At 45.2% G+C, this 18,352-nt stretch overlaps 1 protein-coding gene across 1 annotated transcript in view; it reads right to left on the reverse strand.

Annotated features, from left to right (window-relative positions):
* Nucleotides 1-2,124: 2,124 nt before the first annotated feature.
* Nucleotides 2,125-18,352, reverse strand: part of LOC121586862 (sodium-dependent lysophosphatidylcholine symporter 1-B) — a 73,802-nt gene continuing 57,574 nt past the window's right edge. The window contains exons 8-14 of the mRNA XM_041903872.2: nucleotides 17,675-17,796; nucleotides 15,631-15,714; nucleotides 11,883-11,966; nucleotides 6,131-6,243; nucleotides 5,849-5,992; nucleotides 5,367-5,543; nucleotides 2,125-3,356 (exon numbers count right to left, since the gene is read on the reverse strand). Coding sequence (XP_041759806.1) covers nucleotides 3,296-3,356; nucleotides 5,367-5,543; nucleotides 5,849-5,992; nucleotides 6,131-6,243; nucleotides 11,883-11,966; nucleotides 15,631-15,714; nucleotides 17,675-17,796 — 785 coding nt within the window. The 3' untranslated portion in view covers nucleotides 2,125-3,295. The remainder of the gene's footprint in view (nucleotides 3,357-5,366; nucleotides 5,544-5,848; nucleotides 5,993-6,130; nucleotides 6,244-11,882; nucleotides 11,967-15,630; nucleotides 15,715-17,674; nucleotides 17,797-18,352) is intronic.

An 18,352-nucleotide genomic window follows, 5' to 3' on the forward strand; every position in this document is an offset into this window, starting at 1 on the left:
CCCTTAATTAATTCTGACAGACAAAGCACAATACTGCATCAATTAGTATAACATTTATTTCATATATTTCAAAGATTTCCAACTTTTACTTACAATATTTACATTATGCACAGGATGTGTGCGTGTACAGGGCATTGTTACAGCTCTGTGTGGAAGTGAGATACATTCAAAGATTTTAGAGCTGAAACGTTTGGCTACTACCGCCTCTAAACATATTCAGAAAAATAACTTTTTTTTTAAAAACCAAGGCGACAGTAAACATGTCGCCCCCTATGAATGACGCAGCGCACCTCCCCCCCCTTGGGCCAAATCAGTGTCATTTTGTAAATGCCATATCTCTATGGCAACATTCACCAAAGTTTCATCAAAATAACTGAAGTTGGACTAGTCTCGTCTCTCCCACTTTTGGCACACAAGATGTCCACTAGCTCTGGTCCTGGGCACTAGACCGTTCCTCTGAACAGGACCAGAGCTAGATGTCCACTAGCTCTGGTCCAGGGCACTAGACCGTTCCTCTAAACAGGACCAGAGCTAGATGTCCACTAGAGAGACTTTAAACATTTAGTCCATTATGAAGGCGCTGTTCAACAGGTATTATAATAATCCTGTAAATATATAACCGTATGTATAACATAACTGTGTTAATACACTGAACAAAAAACATAAACTCAACATGTAAACTGTTGGTCCCATGTTTCATGAGCTGAAATGAAAAGATCCCAGAAAATTTCCATATGCTCAAAAAGTGTCTCTCAAATGTTGTGCACAAATTTGTTTACATCCCTGTTTAGTGAGCATTTCTCCTTTGCCAAGATGATCCATCCACCTGACAGGTGTGGCATATCAAGAAGCTGATTAAACAACGTAATCATTATACAGGTCCACCTTGTGCTGGGGACAATAAAATATAACTCTAAAATGTGCAGTTTTGTCACACAACCCAATGCCACACGTCTCAAGTTAAGGGAGCGTGCAATTGGCATGCTGACTGCAGGAATGTCCACCAGAGTTGTTGCCAGATAATTGAATGTTAATTTCTCTACCGTAACTTTAAAGAATTTGGCAGTACGTCCAACCGGCTTGACAACCGCAGACCACGCAGGCCCAGGACCTCCACATCCGGCTTCTTCACCTGCGGGATCGTCTGACACCAGACAGCTGATGAAACTGTGGGTTTGCACAACCGAAGAATATCCCCACAAACTGTCAGAAACAGTCTCAGGGAAGCTCATCTGCGTGCTCGTCGTCCTCACCAGGGTCTTGACCTGACTGCAGTTCGGCGTCGTAACCGACTTCAAGAGGGAAAATGCTCACCTTCGATGGCCACTGGCACGCTGGAGAAGTGTGCTCTTCATGGATGAATCCCGGTTTCAACTGTACCGGGCAGATGGCAGACAGCGTGTATGGCTTCATGAGGGCGAGCGGTTTGCTGATGTCAACGTTGTGAACAGAGTGCCCCATGGTAGCTGTGGGGTTATGGTATGGGCTGGCATAAGCTACGGACAACAAACACAATTGCATTTTATCGATGGCAATTTGAATGCTCAGAGATACCGTGACGAGATCCTGACGCCCATTGTCATGCCATTCATCCACCTCCATCACCTCATGTTTCAGCATTATAATGCACGGCTCCATGTCGCAAGGATCTGTACACAATTCCTGGAAGCTGAAAATGTCCCAGTTCTTCCATGGCCTGCATACTCGCCAGACATGTCACCCATTGAGCATGTTTGGGATGCTCTGAAACGACGTGTACGACAGTGTGTGTAATGAATATTCAGGGAGAAAATGGTGTAGATTCAGGCGCAGAGCGCGGCAGGAGTTTATTTCACCTTCGCAGAAGGCAGGAATCGTGGTCACAGGCAGGCAATGGTCATACACAGGTAGGCAAACAGGCCTGAAAAAACTAGGACTGAAGGCTATAACTGGTTCTCACAAACGAGTTAGGAAAAAAGGCTTGGTAGAGTCAAAATGAACAATACCTCACAAGGCACAAACAGAAAGAACTGTCTTCCATTGAGCACGTTTGGCATGCTATGGATCGACGTGTACGACAGCGTGTTCCAGTTCCCGCCAATATCAAGCAACTTCGCACAGCCATTGAAGAGTGGGACAACATTCCACAGGCCACAATCAACAGCCTGATCAACTCTATGCGATCAAGGAGATATCTCACGCTGCATGAGGAAAATGGTGGTACACCAAATACTGTGACCAACAGTTGCATATCTGTATTCCCAGTCATGTGAAATCCATAGATTAGGGCCTAATACATTTCTTATATGAACTGTAATTTACCATTACATTTTTTAAATTAACTTTCAATCTTTAAATTGTTGCATTTGTATTTTTGTTCAGTGTATATTCCATATCTGGTGAAGACATGAAATGTAGGATGATCTTTTCCATGGGACAGCGATGTACAGGCCTAGTCCAGTGTTTTTCTCTGTAGGTCAATATCAACTGACATCCTGTGGCCACTTTCAATATAATAACACACAAACTAAGAGAGACTTCACAATACAGGCAATTCACTCCACACCCCGTTTTCCAATACTTTGACTTGCTTCTCTTTTTCGGGGGCCAAAAAAACCCCCAACATGCATTTAAAAAAAGAGACGACTGATAATTTACCATTAAAATTTTTTAAAATTAACTTTCCAATTAAAGGTTTTGAGCTCAATACACACATGGAGGTCAGAACTTTGTAGATTGGTTAGATTGCACTAGAACAATCTAACTGCTCTAGAACGGTGTCTAAAGTCATTGTCAAGTTATACCTACAATAGATAGTCCTGATAGCAATTGTCAACATTTGCAACATACACCAACAATGTTACACAACAGTACACATCACAAGGTTTTGTGCAACATTCACAGACAACAAAAAGGTCTGAAATGGCACTTCAAAGAGTCCCCATAGAGCACGCTACTTTTATGCCATTAAAGTGTAGTGCGCTAGGAAATAGGTTGCCTTTTGACATTTGACAGAGTGGGTGACGTCTGTTGGAAAAATGTGTCATAGCTGAAGTGGGCGTCCGTCATATGCTTCCTTTGCCATGGGGTAAGATATGCTGTTGTCGTTCCTTGCCAAACTGCAGTTTTATCAGACTTTTTTTTTTCTGTTTTGTCCTCTGTTATGTAAGTGAACCTTTTAAGTTCAGAGACCTGAAGCAGCAGTGTGATTGGATGGGCGCAGTATCTCCCTCATCGTGATAGGTCCAGCCCCCCCCCCTCATTAGCCACACCCAGTGCAAGCAACAATCCGTCACCCCATAGATCCACGAGTGTTCTAGAACCTAACCATGTTGGTTAGTTCTGTGGGGTTGGTTTCTGAGTCGGACTCATTTCCCCTGTGGGAACAGAACAGAGAGACCAGGGGTTACTCACACACGACAGACGAGCAGTCCATACATCCGAACAGTTCACAACAAATGTACTTTATGAATAGCCTGGGTGGCAAGGAGTGGAAAAGCAGCACAAACAGACTGGCACCCAGGCTACTTTATGAGTAAAAGGTTCGTATAGACAGTGGCAAGTCAAATTCAAGGTCTTTCAAGTACTTTTTCAAGCACTAATATTTATTTTCAACGACCATCAAATTTGTAATAGTTCCTATTATGCAATTGTTTCTAGTTGCCACCAGATGGCAGTACATCACCACAACCTCAAAACGACTGACTTACAATTCATCACTACCTTACAAGTTCTACTCAATAATACGTTGATTCACTACTGATTTAATATATCCATGAGTGGCAAGTCAGGACTGATGATGTCGTGTGAGTAGCGATGAGCAGAGTTTGGGGACATGCCTACTGGTGAAAAAGATTTCCTATTCTCGTTACTACACAATTCCAGCTTAATGACTGTTTTTTTGGGCATTTGGGAATCTACTACTTAATAGCTACGAAAAAGGGTCTTGCATCCGACTGGCAGCATTTGGGTGTGTTCGTAAATTGTGGTCCTCTGTAGCTCAGCTGGTAGAGCACGGCGCTTGTAACGCCAAGGTAGTGGGTTCGATCCCCGGGACCACCCATACACAAAAATGTATGCACGCATGACTGTAAGTCGCTTTGGATAAAAGCGTCTGCTAAATGGCATATTATTATTATTATTATAAATTGCCTCCAGTGTGTCAGAGTACGCTCTAGGTCATTAGTAAATTCAGAGCGTTTCGCTCTCGGAGCGCGTTCTGGCCGAGGAGTAGGGTTGATCTGAGCGTTCTGACCGCAAAGGCAGTCAAGCACCCAAGCTAACTGGCTAACGTTGGCTAGCTACGTCCAGACACAAATGAGAGAACAGCTCACTGACCATTTTACTCACCCTAGCAGGCTGTTTTCATGTTATCTAGAACATTAGTGACCAACTGTGCTTCTGGCAACAATTTAATAATGTTTTTTTTTGCTGACGTTTACTGACACCAGCCATATTCGACGGGAGTTGAGCGTTCGTAAAGTCATCCGTTATTCTGCGCTCTGGCACACTCGGACAAGAGTGCTCTGAAATCGGAGTAGATAGCCAGAGTGAATTTACGAACACACTCTTCGTGTCGCCAGTCGGGAGAAGGGCGGGTGAGCTGCGTGAGGAACGGCCACCAGAACGGCAGGAGCACAGCTAAAGCTAAAGGTGATTGGCAAAAAAGCTCTGGAGGTTGTTGCAGAGAAAAAAAGTCACAATTTAGAAAAGGCTCTTCAGGGCAGATTCATCCATGCTCACAATGTCAAAGTCTGACGTATTTGTTGCACCTTACACGGTGTGGGTCCAGTGATGAACAACAATATAAAAGTGTTTCATGAGCCGAAATAAAAGATTCACGAAATTTTCCATACGCACAAAAGGCAGGGTTGAATCTACATTTGCCCGGCGTTTTAGCTATCGATGTGACGTTTGGCGGCGCCTAATCAGTCAGATCTGTATCTGTCTGGCTGACTGGCAGTGTGGGTGGAATGAGCGAGCTCGCCTGGCAACAAGAGCGCGGAACACGTGAGGAAATAAAACGATGTAGTCTGCCTGGAAATTAATTTGCAAGACCCAATACATTTTTTCTAATATTTTTCATAAACGTATTTGATCATTTTCTGTTCTCCTCTCATTTTAATTCAAGTACTTTTCAAGTACCAACTTGAGAAAATGTCTGATTTTCAAGGTATTCCAGTACTTGAATTACAAGTACTGGAATCCTTGTTCTTTAAGCATCTTGTGCGAACCCTGTGAGTAGTTCTGAAGGCCATAAGGGATCTTTATAATGGTACACAATTTGGCGATATTTCCAGGTCTATGCCGACTACATATCTATCCAATCCTTTCAGATATACAGGAAATGCTTGGCCGAGTTTCCCGGTCAGACACGCCAGTCTTACCGTTGCTCCTGCAGCAGCTTCCTGTTGCCCTGCCTCCTCTCTTCGTCGATTGGATAAGAGTGGAATATGACCAGGCCAATCAGAATGAGTCCTATGGGCCCCGCGGAGACCAGAACCTTCAGGGTTATATCCACGTTCTCAGGCTGGGTGCAACCTCGAGTCATATACCCAGCAAAACTACAGATGGAGGGAAGGAGAGAGAGGAAATGATGAGGTTAGAGGAGGTTGATGTTGGAATGAATCTAGCCACAGGACTTTGATCAAAGTGGTAACAAAGAAGTTCATGTGACACACACACACACACACTAATTCAGATGAAGGAGGAATCCTGTGCTTTGAAGTGGGATTTGGCTTATCCTCATGTTTTTTACTTGGCCACACTGGGAAAATAAGACTTCCTGACCTATGATATCTTATGATTATGTACAGTGCGACGGGGCCGAGGGCCAGAGCGTCTGTCTGCTGATGAAGCGTAAACTTACTCCAAGCTGAGAGTAGAGATCCCCAGGGAGATTCCAGAGGCAAACTTGGTGAAGAAGACATAGAAGGAATAGAAGATGGCCTCGTGGCCCTGAGAGTCTGGGTTCCTGACCTGGAAGTCATCCACCACGTCTGGCAGCATGGACCTAGAGACGGAGACAGAGAAATTAGTGTCCACACAACCAGTGACTCAAAACATACAAGAGAGTGAATAAAATGGAGTAAGGGGAAATAGAGAGGAAAACAGAAAGAGATGAAGGGGACAGACAGCTACTCCAACTCACCATGGCAACAGGAAGGCAGCAGCGACTCCGACCCCGGCAGCGAACGACACGATGTAGGTAATTATGAGATTCTTCTCCACACACACCACCAGGATCACAAAGGGGATCACAGACTGCAGAGAGGACAGAAACCCCTTATTATAACACCACCAGGATCATGAAGGGGATCACAGACTGCAGAGAGGACAGAACCCCCTTATTATAACACCACCAGGATCATGAAGGGGATCACAGACTGCAGAGAGGACAGAAACCCCTTATTATAACACCACCAGGATCATGAAGGGGATCACAGACTGCAGAGAGGACAGAACCCCCTTATTATAACACCACCAGGATCACGAAGGGGATCACAGACTGCAGAGAGGACAGAACCCCCTTATTATAACACCACTAGGATCATGAAGGGGATCACAGACTGCAGAGAGGACAGAACCCCCTTATTATAACACCACCAGGATCATGAAGGGGATCACAGACTGCAGAGAGGACAGAACCCCCTTATTATAACACCACCAGGATCATGAAGGGGATCAGACTGCAGAGAGGACAGAACCCCCTAATTATAACACCACCAGGATCATGAAGGGGATAACAGACTGCAGAGAGGACAGAACCCCCTTATTATAACACCACCAGGATCATGAAGGGGATCACAGACTGCAGAGAGGACAGAACCCCCTTATTATAACACCACCAGGATCATGAAGGGGATCACAGACTGCAGAGAGGACAGAACCCCCTTATTATAACACCACCAGGATCATGAAGGGGATCACAGACTGCAGAGAGGACAGAACCCCCTTATTATAACACCACCAGGATCATGAAGGGGATCACAGACTGCAGAGAGGACAGAAGCCCCTTATTATAACACCACCAGGATCATGAAGGGGATCACAGACTGCAGAGAGGACAGAACCCCCTTATTATAACACCACCAGGATCATGAAGGGGATCGCAGACTGCAGAGAGGACAGAACCCCCTTATTATAATACCACCAGGATCATGAAGGGGATCGCAGACTGCAGAGAGGACAGAACCCCCTTATTATAACACCACCAGGATCATGAAGGGGATCACAGACTGCAGAGAGGAGAGAAACCACTTATCACCAATTATGTACACAGAGTATACATCACATTAAGGACACCTGCTCTTTCCGTGACCAGGTGACTGACCAGGTGACTGACCAGGTGACTGACCAGGTGACCGACCAGGTGACCGACCAGGTGACCGACCAGGTGACCGACCAGGTGACCGACCAGGTGACCGACCAGGTGACTGACCATGTGACTGACCAGGTGAAATCTATGATCCCTTATTGACATCACTTGTTAAATCCACTTCAATCAGTGTAGATGAAGGGGAGGAGACAGGTTGAAGAAGGATTTTTAAACCTTGAGACAATTGAGACATGGATTGTGTATGTGTGCCATTCAGAAGGTGAATGGGTAAGACAAAATATTTAAGTGCATTTGATCGGGGTATGGCAGTAGGTGCCAGGCACACCGGTTTGAGTGTGTCAAGACCTGCAACTCTACTGGGTTTTTCCACGCTCAACAGTTTCCTGTGTGTATCAAGAATGGTCCACCACCCAAAGGACATCCAGCCAACTTGACACAACTGTGGAAAGCATTGGAGTCAACATGGGCCGGCATCCCTGTGGAACGATTTCGACACCTTGTAGAGTCCATGCCCGATGAATTGAGGATGTTCTGAGGGCAAAGGGGGTGCTACTCAATATGAGGAATGTGTTCCTAATGTTTTGTACACTCAGTGTCTATAAACCCTGGGTTGCTGATGCTATGTATAGGCCATTGAGAGGCTTTGAAGCCACAGGTCGGCCATACTCCCCACTAGGAGCAGTCCTCCATAGGAATGAATACATTTCTATAGCTTCCAAAATATTTTTTACAATGGTGGGGGATGGAGGTACGGTGATTTTAAAACAGCACCCGCTATCAGTCATCTAGTGTATATATAAAATCAGTGGTAGTAACCCGTTACATGTACTTAAGTACATTTTTGTAGGAACTAGTACTGTTCTAGTTACTCTCTGTGGGCCGTACTGTCTGGAGGAACTAGTGCTGTTCTAGTTACTCTCTGTGGGCCGTACTGTCTGGAGGAACTAGTACTGTTCTAGTTACTCTCTGTGGGCTGTACTGTCTGGAGGAACTAGTACTGTTCTAGTTACTCTCTGCGGGCTGTACTGTCTGGAGGAACTAGTCCTGTTCTAGTTACTCTCTGTGGGCTGTACTGTCTGGAGGAACCAGTATTGTTCTAGTTACTCTCTGTGGGCCGTACTGTCTGGAGGAACTAGTACTGTTCTAGTTACTCTCTGTGGGCCGTACTGTCTGGAGGAACTAGTACTGTTCTAGTTACTCTCTGTGGGCCGTACTGTCTGGAGGAACTAGTACTGTTCTAGTTACTCTCTGCGGGCCGTACTGTCTGGAGGAACTAGTCCTGTTCTAGTTACTCTCTGCGGGCTGTACTGTCTGGAGGAACTAGTCCTGTTCTAGTTACTCTCTGTGGGCTGTACTGTCTGGAGGAACTAGTACTGTTCTAGTTACTCTCTGTGGGCTGTACTGTCTGGAGGAACTAGTACTGATCTAGTTACTCTCTGTGGGCTGTACTGTCTGGAGGAACTAGTACTGTTCTAGTTACTCTCTGTGGGCTGTACTGTCTGGAGGAACTAGTACTGTTCTAGTTACTCTCTGTGGGCTGTACTGTCTGGAGGAACTAGTACTGTTCTAGTTACTCTCTGTGGGCTGTACTGTCTGGAGGAACTAGTACTGTTCTAGTTACTCTCTGTGGGCTGTACTGTCTGGAGGAACTAGTACTGTTCTAGTTACTCTCTGTTGGCTGTACTGTCTGGAGGAACTAGTACTGTTCTAGTTACTCTCTGTGGGCTGTACTGTCTGGAGGAACTAGTACTGTTCTAGTTACTCTCTGTGGGCTGTACTGTCTGGAGGAACTAGTACTGTTCTAGTTACTCTCTGTGGGCTGTACTGTCTGGAGGAACTAGTCTTGTTCTAGTTACTCTCTGTGGGCTGTACTGTCTGGAGGAACTAGTACTGTTCTAGTTACTCTCTGTGGGCTGTACTGTCTGGAGGAACTAGTACTGTTCTAGTTACTCTCTGTGGGCTGTACTGTCTGGAGGAAATAGTACTGTTCTAGTTACTCTCTGTGGGCTGTACTGTCTGGAGGAAATAGTACTGTTCTAGTTACTCTCTGTGGGCTGTACTGTCTGGAGGAAATAGTACTGTTCTAGTTACTCTCTGTGGGCTGTACTGTCTGGAGGAACTAGTACTGTTCTAGTTACTCTCTGTGGGCTGTACTGTCTGGAGGAACTAGTACTGTTCTAGTTACTCTCTGTGGACTGTACTGTCTGGAGGAACTAGTACTGTTCTAGTTACTCTCTGTGGGCTGTACTGTCTGGAGGAACTAGTACTGTTCTAGTTACTCTCTGTGGGCTGTACTGTCTGGAGGAACTAGTACTGTTCTAGTTACTCTCTGTGGGCTGTACTGTGGAGGAACTAGTACTGTTCTAGTTACTCTCTGTGGGCTGTACTGTCTGGAGGAACTAGTACTGTTCTAGTTACTCTCTGTGGGCCGTACTGTCTGGAGGAACTAGTACTGTTCTAGTTACTCTCTGTGGGCTGTACTGTCTGGAGGAACTAGTACTGTTCTAGTTACTCTCTGTGGGCTGTACTGTCTGGAGGAACTAGTGCTGTTCTAGTTACTCTCTGTGGGCCGTACTGTCTGGAGGAACTAGTACTGTTCTAGTTACTCTCTGTGGGCTGTACTGTCTGGAGGAACTAGTACTGTTCCAGTTACTCTCTGTGGGCTGTATTTGTACTCTTCCTTAAGTAATTTCTGAAAGAAGTATCTTACTTTTTACTCTGTTACATTTTACAAATCACTTCAGTTACATATACAGGACCAGTTTATACAGGACCAGTATATACACTACCAGTCAAAAGTTTGGACACACCTACTCATTCAAGGGTTTTTCTTTATTTTTACATTGTAGAATAATAGCAAAGACATCAAAACTATGAAATAACACATATGGAATCATGTAGTGACCCAAAACGTGTTAAATAAATCAAAATATTTTTTATATTTGAGATTCTTCAAATAGCCACCCTTTGCCTCGATGACAGCTTTGCACACTCATGGCATTCTCTGAACCAGCTTCATGAGGTAGTCACCTGGAATGCATTTCAATTAACAGGTGTGCCTTCTTAAAAGTTTAATTTGTGGAAATTATTTTCTTCTTAATGCGTTTGAGCCGATCAGTTGTGTTGTGACAAGGTAGGGGTGGTATACAGAAGATAGCCCTATTTGGTAAAAGACCAAGTCCATATTATGGCAAGAACAGCTCAAATAACTAAAGAGAAACGACAGTCCATCATTACTTTAAGACATGAAGGTCAGTCAATACGGAACATTTCAAGAACTTTAAAAGTTTATTCAAGTGCAATCGCAAAAACCATCAAGCGCTATGATGAAACTGACTCTCATGAGGACCGTCACAGGAATGGAAGACCCAGAGTTACCTCTGCTGCAGAGGATAAGTTCATTAGAGTTACCAGCCTCAGAAATTGCAGCCCAAATAAATGCATCACAGAGTTAAAGTAAAAGACACCTCTCAACATCAACTGTTCAGAGGGGACTGTGTGAATCAGGCCTTCATGGTCGAATTGCTGCACAGAAACCAATACTAAAAAGACACCAATAAGAAGAAGAGACTTGCTTGGGCCAAGAAACATGAGCAATGGACATTAGACCGGTGGAAATGTGTCCTTTGGTCTGGAGTCCAAATTTGAGATTTTTGGTTCAAACGCCGTGGCTTTGTGAGACGCGGTGTGGATGAACGGATGATCTCCGCATGTGTATTTCCCACCGTAAAGCATAGAGGAGGAGGTGTTATGGTGTGGGGGTGCTTTGCTGGTGACACTGTCTGTGATTTATTTAGAATTCAAGGCACACTTAACCAGCATGGCTACCACAGCATTCTGCAGCGATACGCCATCCCATCTGGTTTGGGCTTAGTGGGACTATCATTAGTTTTTTTAACAGGTCAATGACCCAAACACACCTCCAGGCTGTGTAAGGGCTATTTTACCAAGAAGGAGAGTGATGAGTGCTGCAGGAGGAGAGTGCTGCATCAGATGACCTCGCCTCCACAATCCCCCGACCTCAACCCAATTGAGATGGTTTGGGATGAGTCGGACCGCAGAGTGAAGGAAAAGCAGCTAACAAGTGCTCAGCATATGTGGGAACTCCTTCAAGACTGTTGGAAAAGCATTCCAGGTGAAGCTGGTTGAGAGAATGCCAAGAGTGTGTAAAGATGTCATCCATGCAAAGGGTGGCTATTTGAAGAATCTCAAATATAAAATATACTTTTTTGGTTACTGCACGATTCCATATGTGTTATTTCATAGTTTTGATGTCTTCACTATTATTCTACAATGTAGAAAATTGTACAAATAAAGAAAAACCCTTGAATGAGTAGGTGTGTCCAACGTTTTGACTGGTACTGTATTTATATTACTACAGTATATCGTCACTGTCAGATGAAAACCTTGTCACTGTAAACGCGATATCTTCACTATTATTCTACAATGTGGTGACACTGAAGTTGCCTTCAGTGTCACCACATCCGAGGCCCTGGCCCAATAAAGCATGTCTCCATGGGCTAAGGCGTGTGTGTGATCATTCTGAGGGTCTGCTAAGTCTTACAGAGGTGCCGATGTACACGGCTGTCTTCTTGCCAAACTTGGTGAGGAACCACTGCCAGAAGGGGATGGTGAGCATCGCAGCGAGCTGGAGAGAAAAGAAGAGAGAGAGTTTAGTTTACTTAATATAGAAATGGTTTTGTTTGCTATAGTTTAGTATGCATGTTTTTGTTGCTTTTTTTTCTGCAATGACCTGGCCAGGGTTCCAGTCCGTTTCTACTTTAGCCAACGCGTAAAGAGAAGCGCTGAGTCTGAAATGGAACCCTATTCCCTGTGTGGTGCACTACTTTTGAACAGGGAACATATGGATTATATAAGGAATAGGGTGCCATTCTCTGGTCTAAAGTAGTGCACTATGTAGGGAATAGGGTGCCATTCTCTGGTCTAAAGTAGTGCACTATATAGGGAATAGGGTGCCATTCTCTGGTCTAAAGTAGTGCACTATATAGGGAATAGGGTGCCATTCTCTGGTCTAAAGTAGTGCACTATATAGGGAATAGGGTGCCATTTGGGATGCAGACGTTATGTAATGTTCCGTCTCTGGAACGCATTATGTGGCAGGACTGCAGAAACTGTCTGGTTTGTGTTTGGGATTTACCAGCCTTCCTAAATGAAGTCATTCTCAACCTCTCTAATGCCCGATGACTCAATCTGAATTCTTCCGCTGATCTACATTCACTACAGCCACCACCACCTTCCGGAGACATTTGAAACCCCACCTCTTTAAGGAATACCTGGGATAGGATAAAGTAATCCTTCTGGATAAGAGCGTCTGCTAAATGACGTAAAATGTAAAACGTTGAAGTTGTTTTACGTTGACTTCAAAATTAGTGTTGTTGTAGCTACAAAACAAAGTCATCAGCGATTGGATCATCTGTAACCAAATCGGTATCAAAGCCAATGACACATTTTTCTAAACGCCTGTGGGCACGGAGTAGCGTTTCACCGGGTAGTCAGGCAACCTATCACAACACAGCAGCGGTAATACAGCAGGAATTACAGGATGCTTCATAAAACATTCCAGTGGACGTTAATAGGGACTTTCCTGCATCACCATCTGACCCTAGATAGCCTGGGATAGATCAGATTGACCTCTGACTTTATGGTTTACATTTACATTTTAGTCATTTAGCAGACGCTCTTATCCAGAGCGACTTACAGTTAGTGAGTGCATACATTATATATTTTTATTTTTTCATACTGCCCCCCCGTGGGAATCGAACCCACAACGCTGCCGGCCATTCCCTCCCCTACCCTGGACAACGCTGGGCCAATTGTGCGCCGCCCCATGGGTCTCCCGGTCGCGGCCGGCTACGACAGAGCCTGGATTCGAACCAGGATCTCTAGTGGCACAGCTAGCACTGCGATGCAGTGCCTTAGACCACTGCGCCACTCGGGAGGCTAACCAGTGAACGGCCACCAGAAGCGGAATATCTCGGGTGCCCCGTGAAAAAAGCTCTGCAGGTTGTTAGAGAAAAAGTCACAATGTAGAACTGGCACCAGCACAGGATTCAGCGTTGTGTCTTTCCCCTTCATGGGTCTCTTCAGGGCCGATTCTCCCATGCTGCAATGTCAAAGTCTGATGCATTTTTGCACCTTACACAGTGTGGGTTTAGCCAATAAAAAGGTCAAACATTGACCCCTATGGGCGCCACTGGGATGGCAGTAGTTTTCCTTATTTTTGGATGCATTTGTATATGATTAATTTAACATTGTGTGTGTTGTAGGCGTTAATACTGCAAAGGAAGTACTGAGCATAGAGGTACATTTCCCTAAACCTGCTCTAGTAAATCCAGCAATCTCAGGCATCTGAGTAATTTCACTTTGTCTGTCTGTGTCATCTTTCTGGTGCATCATCTTTCTAGTGCATTATCTGTGTGTGGACTGCATCTGCTAAACATCTTCACAATGCTTGTTCTGCTTCCTGGCAATACCACATCAAGGTAATCTGGCAATACCACATCAGGTAATGTGCATCTGCTTTCGCCTGAACTGTCTGCACCCCAATGCCTGTCAAGTCTCTCTCCTTCCAGCATCAAAACATTTGCATAGTCTACAAAAATTATTTCTGTGTGAATAGACCATGTCCTTAACACAATAGCAGGGTTCGTACAGACAGTGGCAAGTCAAATTCAAGGTCTTTCAAGTACTTTTTCAAGCACTAATATTTATTTTCAGCGACCATCAAATTTGTAATAGTTCCTATTATGCAATTGTTTCTAGTTGCCACCAGATGGCAGTACATCACCACAACCTCAAAACGACTAACTTACAATTCATCACTACCTTACAAGTTCTACTCAATAATATGTTGATTCACTACTGATTTAATATATCCATGAGTGGTAAGTCAGGACTGATGATGTCGTTTGAGTAGCGATGAGCAGAGTTTGGGGACATGCCTACTGGTGAAAAATATTTCCTATTCTCGTTCCTACACAATTCCAGCTTAATGACTGTATTGTATTTCTATTGGGCATTTGGGAATCTACTACTTAATAGCTACGAAAAAGGGTCTTGCTTCCGACTGGCAGCTTCAGTGTCGCCAGTTGACTCCTCGGTTCCTCGGTCCTTCCTCTGCCTTGGGGACAAGGTCTCGTTTGTCTAAACCCCCCCCCTCGGTCCTTCCTCTGCCTTGGGGACAAGGTCTCGTTTGTCTAAACCCCCCCCCTCGGTCCTTCCTCTGCCTTGGGGACAAGGTCTCGTTTGTCTAAACCCCCCCTCGGTCCTTCCTCTGCCTTGGGGACAAGGTCTCGTTTGTCTAAACCCCCTCAGTCCTTCCCTCTGCCTTGGGGACAAGGTCTCGTTTGTCTAAACCCCCCCTCGGTCCTTCCTCTGACTTGGGGACAAGGTCTCGTTTGTCTAAACCCCCCCCCCCTCGGTCCTTCCTCTGCCTTGGGGACAAGGTCTCGTTTGTCTAACCATAACTCTAACTCCTAAAAGTAATTCTACTAGAAACCAGGACTAAAATCTTACATAAAGGAAAGGATATTAACACAGTAATCTTTTCCCTTTTATTTATTGAATTAGCACGAAGACCAGTGGGTGAGTTTCCCCTAGTTCACAGTAAAGTCCTGTGTCTGACTGCCACACTCACTAATTACATTCCCGTTAGGATTGAAAGAGTTCATGAAGTCCTTTAAATCAATATGACTGAGGAGAGGGATGAAGGTATGTCAGCAACGCTAGTTCCCCCATTTACTGTATATTTATAAGAGCGAAAGGGGCATCCGAGTCTTTACAGCAGTGGTAAATGTCTGTGGGAACAGGCTGGTATTCAGACCAGGCCAGTGAATGTGATCACAGGTCAAAGTAATGAGCAGCTACAGGTCACTGGCTACCAGAGAGACTGACTTGGCAACAACCTGAGAGAGGCAGCTGTTTTGTATAGAAAACCTCCTGAGAGAGAGAGAGGCAGCTGTTTTGTATAGAAAACCTCCTGAGAGAGAGAGAGAGAGAGAGAGAGAGAGAGAGAGAGAGAGAGAGAGAGAGAGAGAGAGAGAGAGAGAGGCCTGTTTTGAATAGAAAACCTCCTGAGAGAGAGAGAGGCAGCTGTTTTGTATAGAAAACCCCCTGAGAGAGAGAGAGAGAGAGAGAGGCAGCTGTTTTGTATAGAAAACCTCCTGGCTGTCTCTAGTGGTTGTCAAGGTTACACTATCAATAGAGGTCAGTAAGTGACGTAGGAAGAGTGTCAATCTGGCTGTATCAAATATATAAACGGACAAGGTCATTCACACTGTGTGTGTCCTCACCATGATGACCAGTAGAATGTTCTGGAAGTCGTTCCTGAAGCCCAGAGTGTAGCAGCAGAACAGAGCATAGTTCCCTTCCAGGAGCTGAGAGAGAAGAAACCCAGACACGCTCAGTTAGACCCTACACACATACACCTCAGACCGCTGGCTGGAGACTCTAAACATTAATACGAGGAGCGGCGTACCCCAGAAACCATATAAATAAAACACAGACACACAGACACAGAAGGAGCAGAGCTGACTGGGGGGCAGACAGCCTATCCAAGCATTAGAGTATATTGAATGTTAGCTTTATGGTTGGGCTGACTTTACTGTGGATGAGATGATGGTCACAGACTAGGATATTATTATTACTATACACCAGATGACTTTTATATAAGACGCATGTCCGTTTTCTACCATTAAGTGGATACCAATGGTGCTGTGAACAGTCTTTGGTGTATGTGTGAGTGATAGCTGGCATGTGTGGATATAAAACCTTTGTGTGTAATATGAATCACTGATCAATCAATCAAATGCATGCGTATGTATGTAAACTACAGCAAAAGTGTGTATGCCTGAGTGAGTGAGTGAGTGAGTGAGTGAGTGAGCTTGCAAGTTACTGAACGTGTGATGTGTGACAAACACACTATAGTATGTAGACACCTCTTGAAATTAGTGGATTGGGCTACTTCAGCCACACCCGTTGCTGACAGGTGTATAAAATCATCCATGCAATCTCCATATAAATAAATAAATAAATAAATAAGAGAGAGCGAGAGAGAGAGGAGGCGAGAGAGAGAGAGGGGGCGAGAGAGAGAGAGAGAGGGCGAGAGAGAGAGAGAGCGAGAGAGAGAGAGAGAGGACGAGAGAGAGAGAGGGTGAGAGAGAGAGAGGGCGAGAGGGCGAGAGAGAGAGAGAGGGGGAGAGAGAGAGAGAGAGAGCGTGAGAGAGAGAGCGAGAGAGAGAGAGAGGGGGAGAGAGAGAGGGCGCGAGAGAGAGAGAGGGGCGAGAGAGAGAGAGGTGAGAGAGAGAGGGGGCGAGAGAGAGAGGGGGCGTAGAGAGAGAGAGAGGGGCCAGAGAGAGAGAGAGAGCGCAGAGAGAGAGAGGGCGCGAGAGAGAGAGAGAGAGAGAGAGAGGGCGCGAGAGAGAGAGGGCGTGAGAGAGAGAGAGGGCGCGAGAGAGAGAGAGAGGGCGCGAGAGAGAGAGAGGGCGCGTGAGAGAGAGAGGGCGCGAGAGCGAGAGGGCGCGAGAGAGAGAGAGAGGGCGCGAGAGAGAGAGAGAGGGCGCGAGAGAGAGAGAGAGGCGCGAGAGAGAGAGAGAGCGCGCGAGAGAGAGAGGGCGCGAGAGAGAGAGAGCGCGAGAGAGAGAGAGGGCGCGAGAGAGAGAGAGAGCGCAGAGAGAGAGAGAGCGCTAGAGAGAGAGAGAGGGCGCGAGAGAGAGAGAGGGCGCGAGAGAGAGAGGGCGCTAGAGAGAGAGAGAGGGCGCGAGAGAGAGAGAGAGAGAGAGAGAGATTGAGGGGTCAAATACTTATTTCCCTCATTAAAATGCAAATCAATGTATAAAATTTTTGACATGACATTTTTTTGTTGTTATTCTGTCTCTCACTGTTCAAATAAACCTACCATTAAAATTATAGACTGATCATTTCTTTGTCAGTGGGCAAACCTACAAAATCAGCAGGGGATCAAATACTTTTTTCCCTCACTGTATATATAATGTTTATAGACATTATGACATTTGAAATGTCTTTACTCTTTTGGAACTTCTGAGTGTAATGTTTACTGTTAATATTTATTGTTGATTTCACTTTTGTTTACTATCTACTTCAATTGCTTTGGCAATGTTAACACACGTTTCCCATGCCAATAAAGCCCTTAAATTGAAATTGAAATTGAAATTGAAATTGAGAGCGAGGGGGAGAGAGAGAGAGTGAGAGTGAGAGTGAGAGTGAGAGAGAGAGAGAGAGAGAGAGAGAGAGAGAGAGAGAGAGAGAGAGAGAGAGAGAGAGAGAGAGAGAGAGAGAGAGAGAGAGAGAGAGAGAGAGATAGAGAGAAATAGTCACCATGAAAGCCAGTGAGGTGAAGAGGAAGCCCATGACCAGCTTGACATATGGTCCATGGCCCATCACCAGTCTGATACCCTGCCAGAACGACATGAGCTCTGACCGGGGGGTGCGAGACGACTCTGGAGGGGGGAGGGAGATCATGTTGTAATCAAAGTTAACCTACATGTCAAATGTGTTTCAACTTTATGATACCCCTCCATCTCATGAGGGTGAGAGTTGATTATAATTATGAAAATAAATTATATAATCTAAAATATAATATATCATTAAAACAAACACTAGGAGAATAAGATCTAGGAGGATGAATGACTGACAGTATATGATAACTCTTCAGTTCTTTCAGAACTTATCTTAACGTAGGTCACTCAGCAGTTGACAAGTACGTTTCTAAACCCTAACAGATAACCTGTTAGAGCAGGACCGCCCAACCCTGTTCCTGGAGAGCCACCGTCCTGTAGGCTTTTGCTCCAACCCTAATCTAGCGCACCTGATTCTAATAATTAGCAGGTTGATAAGATGAATCAGGTTAGTAACACCTGGGGTTGGAGCGAAAACCTACACGAGGGTAGCTCTCCAGGAACAGGGTTGGGCAGTCCTGTTTTAGAACATCCAGCCACAACGGTCACAGCCCATCAGGCCATTGTCACGATACAGCGTCATCACAACCCCAATGTA

Source organism: Coregonus clupeaformis, chromosome 17 (genome assembly GCF_020615455.1).
Source record: "Coregonus clupeaformis isolate EN_2021a chromosome 17, ASM2061545v1, whole genome shotgun sequence".
Classification (NCBI taxonomy): Eukaryota; Metazoa; Chordata; class Actinopteri; order Salmoniformes; family Salmonidae; genus Coregonus; species Coregonus clupeaformis.